The sequence below is a fragment of the Trichechus manatus genome, unplaced genomic scaffold (assembly GCF_000243295.1).
Source record: "Trichechus manatus latirostris isolate Lorelei unplaced genomic scaffold, TriManLat1.0 scaffold00043, whole genome shotgun sequence".
Classification (NCBI taxonomy): domain Eukaryota; kingdom Metazoa; phylum Chordata; class Mammalia; order Sirenia; family Trichechidae; genus Trichechus; species Trichechus manatus.
In genome coordinates, this window is record NW_004443979.1 from 10,071,499 (window position 1) to 10,086,093 (window position 14,595).

At 35.1% G+C, this 14,595-nt stretch overlaps 1 protein-coding gene across 5 annotated transcripts in view; it reads left to right on the forward strand.

Annotated features, from left to right (window-relative positions):
• HECTD1 (HECT domain E3 ubiquitin protein ligase 1) overlaps positions 1-14,595 on the forward strand; it is a 103,731-nt gene that overhangs the window by 34,715 nt on the left and 54,421 nt on the right. For all 5 annotated transcript variants that reach the window (XM_023731488.1, XM_023731486.1, XM_023731487.1 and 2 more), the window contains exons 4-12: positions 1,523-1,750; positions 2,715-2,996; positions 3,095-3,365; positions 4,182-4,258; positions 4,344-4,442; positions 8,385-8,499; positions 9,071-9,245; positions 13,920-14,058; positions 14,266-14,436. In XM_023731488.1, coding sequence (XP_023587256.1) covers positions 1,523-1,750; positions 2,715-2,996; positions 3,095-3,365; positions 4,182-4,258; positions 4,344-4,442; positions 8,385-8,499; positions 9,071-9,245; positions 13,920-14,058; positions 14,266-14,436 — 1,557 coding nt within the window. The remainder of the gene's footprint in view (positions 1-1,522; positions 1,751-2,714; positions 2,997-3,094; positions 3,366-4,181; positions 4,259-4,343; positions 4,443-8,384; positions 8,500-9,070; positions 9,246-13,919; positions 14,059-14,265; positions 14,437-14,595) is intronic.

Genomic DNA, 14,595 nt, shown 5'->3' on the forward strand with positions numbered 1-14,595 from the left:
TTCATCTGTTGATGGGCATCTAGGTTGTTTCCATCGTTTTGCTATTGTGAACAATGCTGCCATGAACATAGGTGATAGTATTTCTTAAGGTTCTATTTTTACTTTCTTAAATCCATATACAGGTAGTTCTCCACTTAAGATGTACTTAAGTTATAATGAACTGCACTTACTACTGTCTTTTTTTTTTTTTTAACATCTTATCATTAGTAATATGTACTACATATAATGTTGCAGAGTGTAACTTGCTGATGTTATCATTCTCATGCCAATCTCTAAAGACAAGTAAAGATTGGATTTATAAAGATACTGATGATCAAAGGCGATAATAATGAAAACTTAAAATAAAAAAAGGTATTTGCTTTATGTCCAGAACTAACTTATAATAGAGTCATAGGAACGGAACGTCATTGTCAGTTGGGGACTACCTGTATACTTTCCCTAGGCGGTCTCATCTATCCCTTCATACCGTTTATTTGTATGTGCCTCTCTTATCTTCTGTAGTGCTGACCTCTCTCTTGAGTTCCAGTCCCCATATTTAAAGGCCAGGTGGACATTTCTACCTGGATGTCTAAACTCCTTATCTGTTGCTACAGGAAAACTCGTATTTTTGGTAAATGGTATCAGCTTCCACCTAGTCCTTCATGCTTATCCTTGATTGCCTTTCCTCCACACCACACCTGTAGTTGATGATTAACTCTTTTTCTAGTTGTCTATCTTGTCTGTCTTTTCCTGTTTCTATTGCCTTAATCAAGGCCGTATCCTTTCTTGATCATTAATGCTGGAATTTTTTCATTTCTTTCCAAACTGTCCTACCATTGTTTACACTGTTGTTAACTGAAAGTGTAATCATCTTATTTCCCTGTGTAAAACACTTTCCTGCTCATAGGAGAAAGTCTAAATTTCTGGTATGCTTATAAAGTCTGTGGACTTTTTTTTTATCTCTTTAGTCTTACCCGAACACCTTAAACATTGACATAATTTAGAAAATAAAAGTTGACTTTTGATTTTTTGATATTCAAAGATTAAGTGTGAGGGTGATCAATAATAGCAGTAAATAGCATTTATTGAACCTTCTTATATGTCTAGGAGGTTTACAGACTTTTGCTAAATTACTTGTAGTTCCTTAGCTTGCCATGCAGGATTTACCATCTAAACCTGCATTGTTCAGTATAATAACCATGTCTGACTATTGAGCACTTCAAATGTGGCTACTCTGAATTGTAATGTGTTATAACTATAAAAACACATGGAATTTTCAAGACATACTATGGAAAAAGAATGTAAAATATATCTTTTTTGTACTGATTACATGTTGAAATGATGACGTTTGGCTGTATTTGGTTAAATAAAATATTAAAATTAATTTCATCTGTTTCACTTTACCTTTTTTTTTCTCTTTATGCATTGCTTTTTTAAATGTGGCTGCTAATTAATGTGGTGGGTGTGTTATGTTTCCTGTGATTCTTGAAATGTAAAAATGGATTTATCATACCCTCTTGTTAATTTTGTTTTATTATTGCAGGTATTAGAGCTGATATGCACTCGTGAGTCAGGAGCCGTCTTTGAGGCTGGTGGTTTGAATTGTGTGTTGACCTTCATTCGTGACAGTGGACACCTAGTTCATAAAGATACTTTGCACTCTGCCATGGCTGTGGTATCGAGACTCTGTGGCAAAATGGAACCTCAAGATTCTTCTTTAGAGATTTGTGTAGAATCTCTGTCTAGTTTATTAAAGCATGAAGATCATCAGGTAAATTGCTGTTACATACTTTAAGTTTTCAAAACGTTATGTGATGGTATCCACTATTTATAACTATGGTACACTGTAATTTGAACTTTTCACTTGATGAAGTAGAGGTAATTCCATCTTCTCTTTCTCTCATTCTATCTCTTTGTGGTAAACTTTTTTCTGTATGTGTGTAGTGAGATGTTTTTAATTATAAACACGGCATGTGTTCTTAAAATATAAAGAATTATAGAAATATAGAATCACTTCATGAAGTTGCACTTGCACTCGGTTTAGACATTCTCTGCTTCCTCTAATTTTATTGACTTAAGAAAGACCTCACTGAAGTAGCATGAAATATTTGTTTTTATGTTATTTTGTGTAAATTTTTATTGAATTAGCATAATTTAGAAAATATGACTTAACTTTTAATGCCTTTTTACTATTCAGATTTTTTTTTCTGTTGATAATCATAGATTATCTTGGAAAAGTTGTACATAATTGTAATGATTAACATTTATTGAGCTTTTACTGTTCGTTTAGGTTCTTTACATGTATCATCTCATTTAAACTGAGATAAATGAGCTATACTTACCCATACCCATAGCTGTCGAGTCAATTCCGACTCCTAGTGACGCTACAGGACAGAGTGGAACTGCTGCCCCATAGGGTTTGCAAGGAGCGGCTGGTGGATTCGAACTGCTGACCTTTTTGGTTAGCAGCTGAGCTATTAACCACTGCACCACCAGGGCTGTAGGTAATATTATTGTTTCCATTTTACAAATGAGGGAACTGAGGCCTTGAGCAGTTAAGTAACTTGCTTAGGTCATACAGTTAGCAAAATGTGGAGCCAGGATTCAAATGTAGGCAGATTGTACTTGTCATCTGTTTGCTATAGCTGCCTTTCATTTAGTGTTATTGTTGAAATTATCAGTATTGGAGCTTTTTAGGTGGATTTTGTCCAGATGCTTATTCTTTACATCTTTAGGTTTCAGATGGAGCTCTGCGATGTTTTGCTTCGCTAGCTGACCGTTTTACCCGTCGTGGTGTTGACCCAGCTCCATTAGCCAAACATGGATTAACTGAGGAGCTTTTATCTCGAATGGCTGCTGCTGGTGGTACTGCATCAGGGCCATCTTCAGCATGCAAACCAGGTCGCAGCACCACAGGAGCACCTTCCACAGCTGCAGACTCCAAATTGAGTAACCAGGTGTCTACAATTGTAAGTTTGCTGTCAACACTTTGCAGAGGCTCTCCAGTAGTAACACATGTAAGAATATTTTTGAATCTTTGCCTTTCAATCTTTTAGAGAAAGTGTTTTTGTATAATGCAAATATATCGAACTTTTTTCCTCCATTTTTTCCCTAGGATCTTCTGAGGTCGGAGCTTCCAGATTCAATTGAAAGTGCACTTCAGGGTGATGAAAGATGTGTGCTTGATACCATGCGTTTGGTTGACCTTCTCTTGGTGCTGTTATTTGAAGGACGCAAGGCTTTGCCAAAGTCTAGTGCTGGATCTACAGGAAGAATTCCAGGGCTTCGGAGATTGGATAGTTCTGGGGAACGCTCACATCGGCAGCTTATAGACTGTATTCGAAGTAAAGATACCGATGCACTTATAGATGCAATTGACACAGGAGGTTGGAAAATATTTCTTAAACAGTAAAAAGAAATCTGTGGCATTAAGGAATTACATAGGCAGTTTCTAGTTTTTGGACAGTATTCTCAGCAAGTGTGCCAGATAACAGAATGTCCAACCCCTGCAATATCTCCTGTGTCCCTCATGTATTATTACATAATTGGTAGCCCAGGGCATGGTAAAATCTCGGGAAATGCTTACTGAATGAGTACAGCTTTTGTAAACCTGGCACTTTATCTGTTTTATCACCAGAAGGAGAGTCTGCCCGTTCTAAGGTGAATTGCAGATTGAATTTAGGGCTGCTGTTTTCTCAAAATTGATGGATAACTGACTTGAATGAATTATAGAATATATAATAACTCTTTTTTTAAGTTTGCTGGATGAGGTGATTAGCAAATGTAAATTGGTGAAAGACACTTCTGAGTCATCAGACTCGTTCTTTTGCATTATTTTGATTGTAGACATGGATTTTCTTTTCCACAGTTACGGAATGATGCAACCAGTACTCTGTTGTATTATATTTTTAGTTTTTTTTTTTTCCTCTTATTTCATGTTTATTTTTAAGGCTTAAGGTCTTGTGGATGCTCAATGGTTTAGAAATTCTAGGGTACATTTTCTTAGCAGATCTTAGGTTTGCTAATTATTTACTAATTTATAATAGGTCTAAATGTTTAAAACAATCTCTTGGCTCTATATTTAGTGAATTATTAATAAAAATATTTAAATGATTCAAGTTTTAGAAAAGTTCAGTATTATTTTATTGCCCTTTAAAAACAAGTTTTGTGTGTGTTCTTTTTTTTCCCCTCCAAACATCCAGCCTTTGAAGTGAATTTTATGGATGATGTGGGTCAGACTCTATTAAACTGGGCCTCTGCTTTTGGAACTCAGGAAATGGTAAGCTAATGAATAGCGGCTTTTATTTTAAATCAAAGATAGAAATATTAATAAGGCAACTTTATGATTCTTTATAATTTTACAGGTAGAATTTCTTTGTGAGAGAGGTGCTGATGTTAATAGAGGTCAGAGGTCATCATCATTACATTATGCTGCATGTTTTGGAAGACCTCAGGTAGCAAAGGTAAAATCCAAGTTTTTAAAGTACTAATTTAGTTTTTAACATTTGTATGGTTCCAAAATTAGAATGAATTAAAAACTTTTATTCTGATAAGTCTTGCATGCCATCTCCACTCCATTCCCCTTTGCTCACTGTAAGTAAGCGTTATTATTAGCTTTTTTATTTATCCTTTCAGTGTTTCTTAATATACATATAAACAAAAACAAATACATATGCTTGTTTTCCTCCTTTTACACAAATGTAACATGTTATATACACTAATCTATACTTTGCTTTTTTCACATAATATATGTTGGAGACCTCTCTCTGTTAGTACATAACCAAAAAAAAAACCTGTTGTCTTTGAGCCGATTCCAATTTACACTGACTGTATAGGACAGAGTAGAACTGCCTCACAGAGTTTCTAAGTCTGTAAATCTTTATGGAAGCTGACTGCCACGTCATTCTCCCGTGGAGCACCTGGTGGGTTCAAACCGCCAACCTCTTAGTTAGCAGCCGAGCACTTAACCACTACACCACCAGGGCTCCTCATATTAGTACATAGGCAGTATAATTCTTTTTTACGTCTCTGTTTATACTGAGTGGATGTACTGCACGTGTATTTAAGCAGTCATGTATTGTTGACCACTTTATTGTTTCCAATTTCTTTCTCTTGGCAATGAATAACTTTGTATGTATTTCTACTCTTTCTGTTTATCAATAAAGCAAGTATTTTATTTGTAGAAGACTCATAGCATCTTTGACTCTTAGACTAACATAGGTCTTTGGAGAGTTCTTTTTACAGAGGGAGAAATCGAAGTCCAGAGAGGTCAAATGATAAGGGTCAAGCCAAATGTATGACCTAGGTCTCTAGAATTTTCTTGTTGTGAAGTAATTTGAGATGGTACAATGTTAATCCACTTTGAAGTCAGGCACACCTGGATTGAAGTCCCAGCTCATGCACGCACCAGGCTGTGTGACCTTAGGCAAGTCTGACTTGCAGTTTTACCTGTGAAATGGGTATACTATTATATTCCTAGCATGATTATAGTTAGAATTAGAAAAAATATGTGTAAAGCACTTCCTATAGTAATTGGCACATTGTCGATACTCAAATGGTAACTGCTATTATTGTTATCTTTACAGGGAAATTTTTCTTAACACCTTACTTAATTTCTTCAAACGTTTTGGTAAAGTGGTTTCTTCAAGCTTGAATTCTGTCTTATGATGGTTTTTAGAATTGTTGTGTTTATGGGTGATTAAGTATCACTGAATCAGCAAAGGAGGTTTTAGAGTTTCTCTTTCAGATATCTTTAAAGTCAGTTAATCAAAAAGATGTATTGAGCCATTGTTTTTTGACCCGTGTTATCTGCCACCAGTTGTTATCGAGTCAGTTCTGATTTATGGCAACTTCATGTGTGGCAGGGTAGAACTGTACTCTGTAGTTTTCAATGACTGATTTTTTGGAAGTAGATCACCAGGGCTTTCTTCTAAGGCACCTCTGGGTGGACGCAAACTCTCAACCTTTTGGTTAGCAGCCAGGTGTACTAACCATTTGCACCAGTGCAATAGGCTAGCAGTTATTAGTGGTTCAATGAGAGAGAAGAGCCAAATGTGTTATTTCTAACCCTAATCTATCTTGATTATGCAGTAGCCCACAGTGAGCTTCAGCTGCCATTATTGATAATGATAGGCTGTAATAGGTAATACTCACTGAGCACTTATTCTGTGCCAGGCAGTGTCTAAAGCATGTTACCTATTTTTATTTCATTTAGTCTTCACAGATATTTCTGGTATGTAATTGATTCAAAGATACCCCCCCCCCATTTTAATATCTCTGAAATAGGAAAATATCTTATAATTGCTGTTGGCCAGATAGAAGTTGCCTGTTCATGGAACAAAAATTGCAAAGTGGATTTTAGTAACTTGGAAGAAATATTCTGCCAGTGGAAGAGCACACTAAAGATATGCTGCATCAGTAATACTTTCTATGGCCCAGATGACAGTATTGTGTGTACAAACACAAATTTTGGTGACTGTGAATCAAAAACTAAGAATAATTATGCAAAGAGGTTACAGAAATGCCTATTGTATTTCATTCATATTTTCTCATTTATGTTTGTCCAAGTGATAAAAAAAATCTAAGTTTAAAAAAGTTTCGATAAGGTAAAAAAAAAAAAAAAAATCCAAGAATAAGCAGCATTGTTTCAAAATTTAATTGGCATTGTTTTTCTTTTTCATAGCGGTATTTAATGATGTATCTAATAATCTGTGGCATTCTAGATTTAATAAAATATTGAATTATTATGATTCAAATTCTAGCAGTTTAATTCTGGAATTTTTTTAACCACTACTGCATGCTTTCCTGATGTGTGTATGTATTCACTTAGTTGTCAGCTGTAACTACTTACTACATCGTAACAAATCTCAAAAACTGTTGCTCTGAAAGTATAGGAAAAATGTGAGCTATGTTCTCTGTTCAAAAAAGCTTACGGTCTTCTGAGGAGAGTCCAGTGTTCATTAAAAAAATTGGTGAACAATAGGAATTAGTATTTAAGACCTCAGTTTTATAGTTCATTGCAAAATAACTGCACTGATGCAGAGAAAGGGCAAATTAGTGAAACTTGAAGTGCTTAGGAAAAGCATTAAGTAATAGAGCCAGCAGGGATACATGAGTAATATTTGGATAGTTTAAGGGAATAAAGCTGCCAGGAGAAAATAGAAGCAAAGACATGGTGATTGACGTAATGACTTTGTGTTATAGGCCAGTGAAGAAACTAGCCTGAAATAGCAATTGGGAGAAGTAAGTTTTTACAGGAATCATGGAACTGGATTATGGAGTGCTTTGAAAAAACAGAAAAATTAAAATATGATGTAGTCAACAGTAGAGAGTCCGTGAAAAAGCTTTTGAATTTAGGAGTTAAATGTATTAAGAGAGAAAAGGTCATTGACAGATCAGTTAGTAAATTATTAAATAATATATCCTGAAAGATTTAGGGTGGTAACAGTGGGAATAGAGATGAAGGACAGATAATGGTGATGTTTTTGTCAAAGAATTGACTTAACTTGGTAATTGGCGTTTGTTATGGGTTGAATTGTACCCCCCAAAAATGTGTGTCAGTTTGGCTAGGCCATGATTCCCAGTATTGTGTGGTTGTCCACCATTTTGTGATCTGATGTGATTGTCCTTTGTGTTGTAAATCCTAACCTCTGTGCTGTTAATGAGGCAGGATTAGAGGCAGTTATGTTAAATGAGGCAGGATTCAATCTACAGGATTAGGCTGTAACTTGAGTCAATCTCTTTTGAGATATAAAAGCTGGCAGAAAAGGTGGGGAGTGGGGAGGGTGCCAAGAACGTAGTGCTGGGAGCAGAGCGCACCGTTTGGACCCGGGGGTCCCTATGCTGAGAATCTCCTGACCAGGGGAGGATTGATGACAAGGACTTTCCTTCAGAGCCAACAGAGGGAGAAAGCCTTCCCCTGGAGCTGGTGCTCTGAATTCAGACTTCTAGCCTACTAGACTGTGAGAGAATAAATTTCTCTTTCTTAAAGCCATCTACTTGTGGTATTTCTATTATAGCAGTGCTAGATAACTAAGATGGCATTATGTAGAAAATGATGATGATGATTACTATCAGATAATACAGATTTTAATTTAAGGTGACAAATTGATTAGTAGTACCTCTGAAAGTAAAGAAATTGTGGGGGGTAGTTTGATGGAGAAAATGATGGGTTCAGATGTGAACATACTTAATTTGAAGTGATATTAAATAACCAAGTGAAATTAATCTATAGCTTTTTGAGAATATGAATAGATCACTTTTAAGGTGATTAAGTGCAAAGGCAGAGATTTGGATTGATATCGGCTTGATTCAGTAATTCTGGAAAATCCTTCATTTGGAAAGTTGAATATCAGAGAAATAAGATATTAATTGTTATATCCAAATTTAATGCGTTTCTTCTCTAGACTCTGCTACGGCACGGTGCAAACCCAGACCTGAGAGATGAAGATGGGAAAACTCCATTAGACAAAGCTCGAGAAAGGGGCCATAGTGAAGTAGTAGCTATTCTTCAGTCTCCAGGTGAGTGCTAGACTCTTTCCTTGTAAACCTTCTGCTGTTACTTTTCAGTTTCAGTTCCACAGAAGTAGCTTTTGTAGACATATTAACCTCGTGCAAATAAACTATTCCTGTGGTGTCAAATAATTATATAGGCATACCCTTACATTTGCTTAATCTTTAAGATCATCTTGTTCTGTTTTTTGAGGCTATGGCTGCATGAATTCAGGATGATCAAATCAAAAGTTCATGGAGTATGGGAATGTCATATAAAGATAAGTTGGATATTATGTAGACAAAGTAGTTCGACCAAATTTATAGGTTTTCACTGAGTTAATGCAGAGCCTCTGTGAAGTATCTTTTGGTATCTGTGTAGTGTCCAAAATTACCTCCTTAATTTGTGATTCAGCTCATTGGAAGTGCTAGTGTTGTTTAGTATTCTTACAAGCACCTTGATAAATACAGTGGCCTAATTCCAGTTTAATTATTTTTAATTAGAGATCATTATAGTTTGAAATTGGGCACATCTTAAGATTTTTTCCTTGAAAGAGAAAGATTGCAAACATTATTTCATTGAAAAGTATTTTTTCTGCAGGTGATTGGATGTGTCCAGTTAATAAAGGAGATGACAAGAAAAAGAAAGATACAAACAAAGATGAAGAAGAATGTAATGAGCCCAAAGGAGATCCAGAAATGGCACCCATATACTTGAAAAGGTTACTGCCAGTGTTTGCACAAACGTTTCAGCAAACTATGCTGCCTTCAATAAGGTAGTTATTTATACTATTTGTATTTCTTATTTATCTTTTGCCAGTTATATAGTTTTATTTATTCTCCCCTTTCCAGAAGGATTTTGGGGTTTAGTTTAATACTAAAAAGGTATGATAAGAATAAAAATTAGATTGGGAATGGGAGAGCCATCTTTTCTTCAGATCTGACTTAAGAACAGAAGTAGTTTAGAATATCAAAGGGATTAGATTTCTAACACATTTTTTTAGCTCTCTGAACGTCAAGGCTATAGAAAATTTTGATAAGTACACCAAACATTAATTGAGTTTCATGGAGGCTTGTTGGTAGGGTCAGTGAGAGATGGCCAGTGAAAGAGATACCCAGACAAATGAGACTTGGCTTTTGCTTACAGAGTTCTTGCAGGCTAGTGATGAAGACAAATAAGTAACAATACAGAGTGGTAAGTGATAGAGTAGACCTGTAACCTGCGCTCTTTGGGAATATGGATGGTTTAACATCTAACTGGGCTGGGTAAATTGGAGAAGATTCTGTGCAAAAGTGAGATTTAAATTGAGATTTAAAAGATACTTAGGAGTTTTCTAGGCAGATAAATTTGGAAATATAGATGGGCAGCAGTATCTGCAAAGTCACAGAGGTATGAGTCAATCCATCTGCAAGTCCTAGTGGCTCTCATTTTGTAGTATGTCCATAGCCTGCCATTTCTATCTATTTGTTACTAATTTTTTGATCCATGCTATAATATCACCTATATGTTGACTACTACGGTAACTTCTTAACTAGTCTCTTTGCTCTTTTTCTGTCTTGCCCCTCTGTAATCTGTTCATACGTATTACACAGAATTTTTTAAAATCATAATTATATCCCTGGTTTAAACCCTCCAGCAGCTTCCACTTGGCCTTAGACTAAAACGCAACTCCTAACTCAGGTTTCCAAGGCCTTACTTAAGCTCCACCAAACTTTCTGACCTCATTTAGCATTATCTAACTCCTGACCTATTACACTACAGTATGCTAGCATTCTTTCTGTTTTTGAAACACTGCTAGAGGATTCCTATCTTAGGGCTTTTGCATTTGTTTTCCCTCTGCTTGAAACTTTCTGTCCTCAGATCTTTTTGAATGGCTGGCTGTTTCCAGTGGCAGGTCTTAATTCAAATGTTCTACCCACTGGAGTTTGTCTGCTTAATTAAAATTTACTATATCAATCGTCCTGTTTTATTGTCTTTGCAGAGTTTATGCCATCTGAAGTCTTGGCTGTTTTTAAAAAATTTTGTGTGTTTGTTTGGGTTTATGGTCTGTCTCCCCTCTAAACTGAACTTAATGTGTACTGCTGTATTCCTGTAAAGGCAAGGATGTATGGAATAGGATCTGGTGCTTAGTAGGTACTCAGTGGATATTTACAGAATGATTGAGTGAGAGTGTTTTTTCAGTAATTGTTAAGTATTTTGCTATTGCTGCAGTATAGGATGTGTTTAGAAAGCTCAGTGAATAATGTTAAGAAGGTAGGCTGCAGGAGCCTTTTATGACCTGTGAAGACTTCGTAGGCCATGTTAATGAGCGTGGACTTTACCCCACCATTAAAGAAGGATTATTAAACACTTGTGAGGAAATTTGACACAGCCAGATTTGTGATTTTTAGAAATCACTTTGGCAGCAGGATGAAGAAAAGGACTGGAGGAAGGCAAGAATGGAAGCAGACCACTTATGGATTGGTGGGACCAGATTCAAGAGGTTAGGAATTGGATTATGTAGGGACTGGTGACAATTAGATGTGAGGGTTGAAGGAAAGGAACGGGGAAAGGATGACTGCAAGCATTTTGGCCAAGTGATAAGGAATGTGATTTTGGTCATTTTAACTGTAGAACATATAGTCTTGTAGGATTCAAGTGCCTCAAATACCAGTATTATGAGTTGATGTTTAAGTACAAGCAGTCAGCTTTAAATAGGAGAGATTTGGCAGCAAAGTAATTTACTGTAAACATTTAAGAACTTGTTTTTTTTTCTTCCCCAAATACCTACAGAGGTGTAGGCATTTGTATGACCATATTTATTTTTTAAATGAAGGGCTTGAATCATAAGGAATAAGAAATGAACAAGTTCAATTTTGAATAAGATAGTTTGGTCTGAAATTTTAGAGGACTAGCAGTCATGCCAATAAAAGAATCTTAAGATGTATTTGGAGTAGAACTGTTTCATGATAAAGCTGTCAAAAATTATAATTGGTACGTAATTGGTATGCTACCATATAGCAAAGTTCCTTTACTGTATTGTTATTTTTGTCATCTTTTTAAATGCTTGAAGATTATCTAAACACAACTTCAGTTTTAGCATGGTTGTTGCTAAACTTTCCCTGGTAATAATTAGCAGACACATTTAATTGTGGCTAGGAAGACAGCATATGTCTTAGTTAAGACTTCAGACTCTGGAGACAGCTCAAAGTGGGTTCAAATGCCAGCATTGCCACATCTAAAATGGATGGCTGTGGGCAGTGTATTTAACCTTTATCTCAATGGTTTCATCTTTTTAAGATGAGGATAATTAAATAATATAATTCTTTTCAGGTATATGAATAAAAATTAGATAAGTGTTATATGTTTGGCATAGTTGCCTAATTTATTGGAAGTATTTCAAAAATGGTATTTCATTTTTTGGAATTATTTAGCAATGTTAAAAACAAGGGAGAATAGGTTACAACCTAATTTCTTTTACCACTTCAGGTTAAAATTTAGTTAGAAGAATAAATGTACCTGCTGATTCAAACATCTAAAGGAGGGTCTATGCATGTATATATATTGACATTATCCATCATCTGTGTTGGCCTGTGCACAATGTCTGTTCATGAAATAAAAGGCAGACAGCATATCAGTGGAGTCTTTAAAACAGAGGATAGCAGTATCAGTAGTGGAATAGTTTGTAAAAACCTGCTTATTCTCTCTGTAAGATGTTAAACTGAGAATGTCTTCATTTTATTTTAGAACAAAGGCTACGCAGACTTTTGAAGAGGTCTGATAAGTTAACAACTGTGGAGTTAGTGTCAGTAACTGGACAAAGATTGGATTCTACTTTTCAGCTACCAGATGTCCTTATGTGTCATTTATTTAAAAAAGAAATCACAGTTTGATTGAGAGAAAAATGTAGGCTTCATTGGATTGAGGGATAAATTCTTGGATGAGAATATTAAATGATCTAAAGATATAAATTCTTCCAAAATTAATTCATAGGTTATGCAGTTCTAAAGAAAATACAGAATTTGTTATAGCTCAGAGTTTATCTGGAAGAATACATAGGTGAGATTATTAAAGAAAAATCTGAAAAACTAGTATAAACAGAAGAATGTATAAATCAATGGAGTAGAATAGCCCCCCATAGAGCCAATTATATATATGAATTGAATGTATTATAATGGAGGTTTACCAGATGATTCAGAGAAGATTATTTAGTAACTGGTACTAGGATACTTTTTTTTGTAGTTTTATTAAAAAGGATGGTGCCTGGATACCATTACTGAACACTTAGATCAAAGATTCTATAGAAAATCCTGCTCAAAAGTGAGAAAACAAATTCTCATGAAATTCAGTCTTTCTGGAGCCATAGAGGCTGCATGAACTTTTGAAACTATTACTCTAAGATAATCCTTAAACCTTAAAGCAAAAATATTCTTTAAAACCAAAGGATGGTTTAGCTTAACTAGTAAAGAAAGTCTGCCTTGAGTGTTATGCCCTTTTAAGATCTGTCTATACAAGATCAAATTGACAACAGCAGCTCAAAAGATTAGATAGGAAACTTAGGGGCCAGTGAGTTTATGTTAATGGGGGAAGAACAACTCAGAAAAAATCAAAAAACTAAATCCGTTGCCGTAGAGCTGATTCTGACCCATAGCGACCCTAGAGGACAGAGTAGAACTGCCCCATAGGGTTTCCAAGGAGCGGCTGGTGGATTTGAACTGCTGACCTTTTGGTTAGCAGCCGAGGTCTTAACCGCTGTGCCACCAGGGCTCCAGACTTGCCTTAGTCTATTAAAATTTAAATATGTGTGGATGTGTGTGTATTTTGTTTTCAAAGAATGGATTGCTTGCTGTAATATTGAAGTTAGTTTGTGTCACTTCATTAAGTATCTCCTATGTTCTAAACAAAACTCTGGGTGTGTAGAAGGCAAGGAACTCATGCCAAGTTGTTAACAGTGGGAATATTCTGGGGCATGAGATTACTAGGATCTCTCATTTTTTTTATTTATATGAAAATATTGTCACAGTGAACACAGATTTTAAACTTGAAAAAGAATAAAAATAACTTTTAATTCAAAATTTCTTTTACATATAAGCTATTAGATCCTTTAAGTTGTTAGAGTTCTTTAGTTTGGGTTATAGGAAAATTCAGTTTATTTAAAATTTATACCATTTATTAATCATGGTTCATTTAGTTTTCTGAAATTATAATGGCAGGTTAACATTCATGCTGGTTGAATATAAAGTATAATAATAGCACATGTAAGAAAATTATAAAAGTAGTCATTTTTGGTAATAATAGAAAATAGATTAAATGCCCTAACAAATAAACATAAACATGAACTAGTGTACTCTTCAGAGTATAAACTGTGACACTGGATTTTAGTTTTCATTAATGCATAGTTGCATTTTGTATTATTTTCATTTTTTTATCATGCATTCCTTAACTTTTTTTTTTTTTTTTACTTTTTAAGGAAAGCGAGTCTTGCTCTAATTCGAAAAATGATTCATTTTTGCTCTGAAGCGCTGTTGAAAGAAGTTTGCGATTCTGATGTGGGTCACAATTTGCCTACAATACTAGTGGAAATAACTGCAACTGTTCTGGATCAAGAGGTCAGTTTCTTACCTTTTTTGTAACTTCTGTAGCTTTAATTTCTTTTTAATAGTGTTAAATAAAGTAAGTTTTGTCCTAATTTCAGCAAATCATTTTTCTGTGGAAATTATTGCATTTGTCTACTCCAGGCATCTAAACTTATTTTTTATCATTTTCCGTTAGTTTCCTTGCTGCCACTTACTTCTTTTTTCTCACCCCCGCCCCAGGATGATGATGATGGACACCTGCTAGCTTTGCAGATCATAAGGGATTTAGTAGATAAAGGTGGTGATATATTTTTGGATCAGCTAGCCAGGCTTGGTGTGATTAGCAAAGTGTCAACTTTGGCGGGTCCTTCCTCTGATGACGAGAATGAAGAGGAATCAAAACCAGAAAAAGTAAGTGGTCTTAATTGCAGTGGTGTCAGGAATAGGGTTTCTCTGGAAAAAATCTAATTCCAGTTTATGGTGGTTTTTGAAAAAAACAAAAAAGAAAATAAAATTCAGTATAAAATAGTACTGTAATTCTTTTTCAGTTTGGTTAATTTTGTTTTTAAA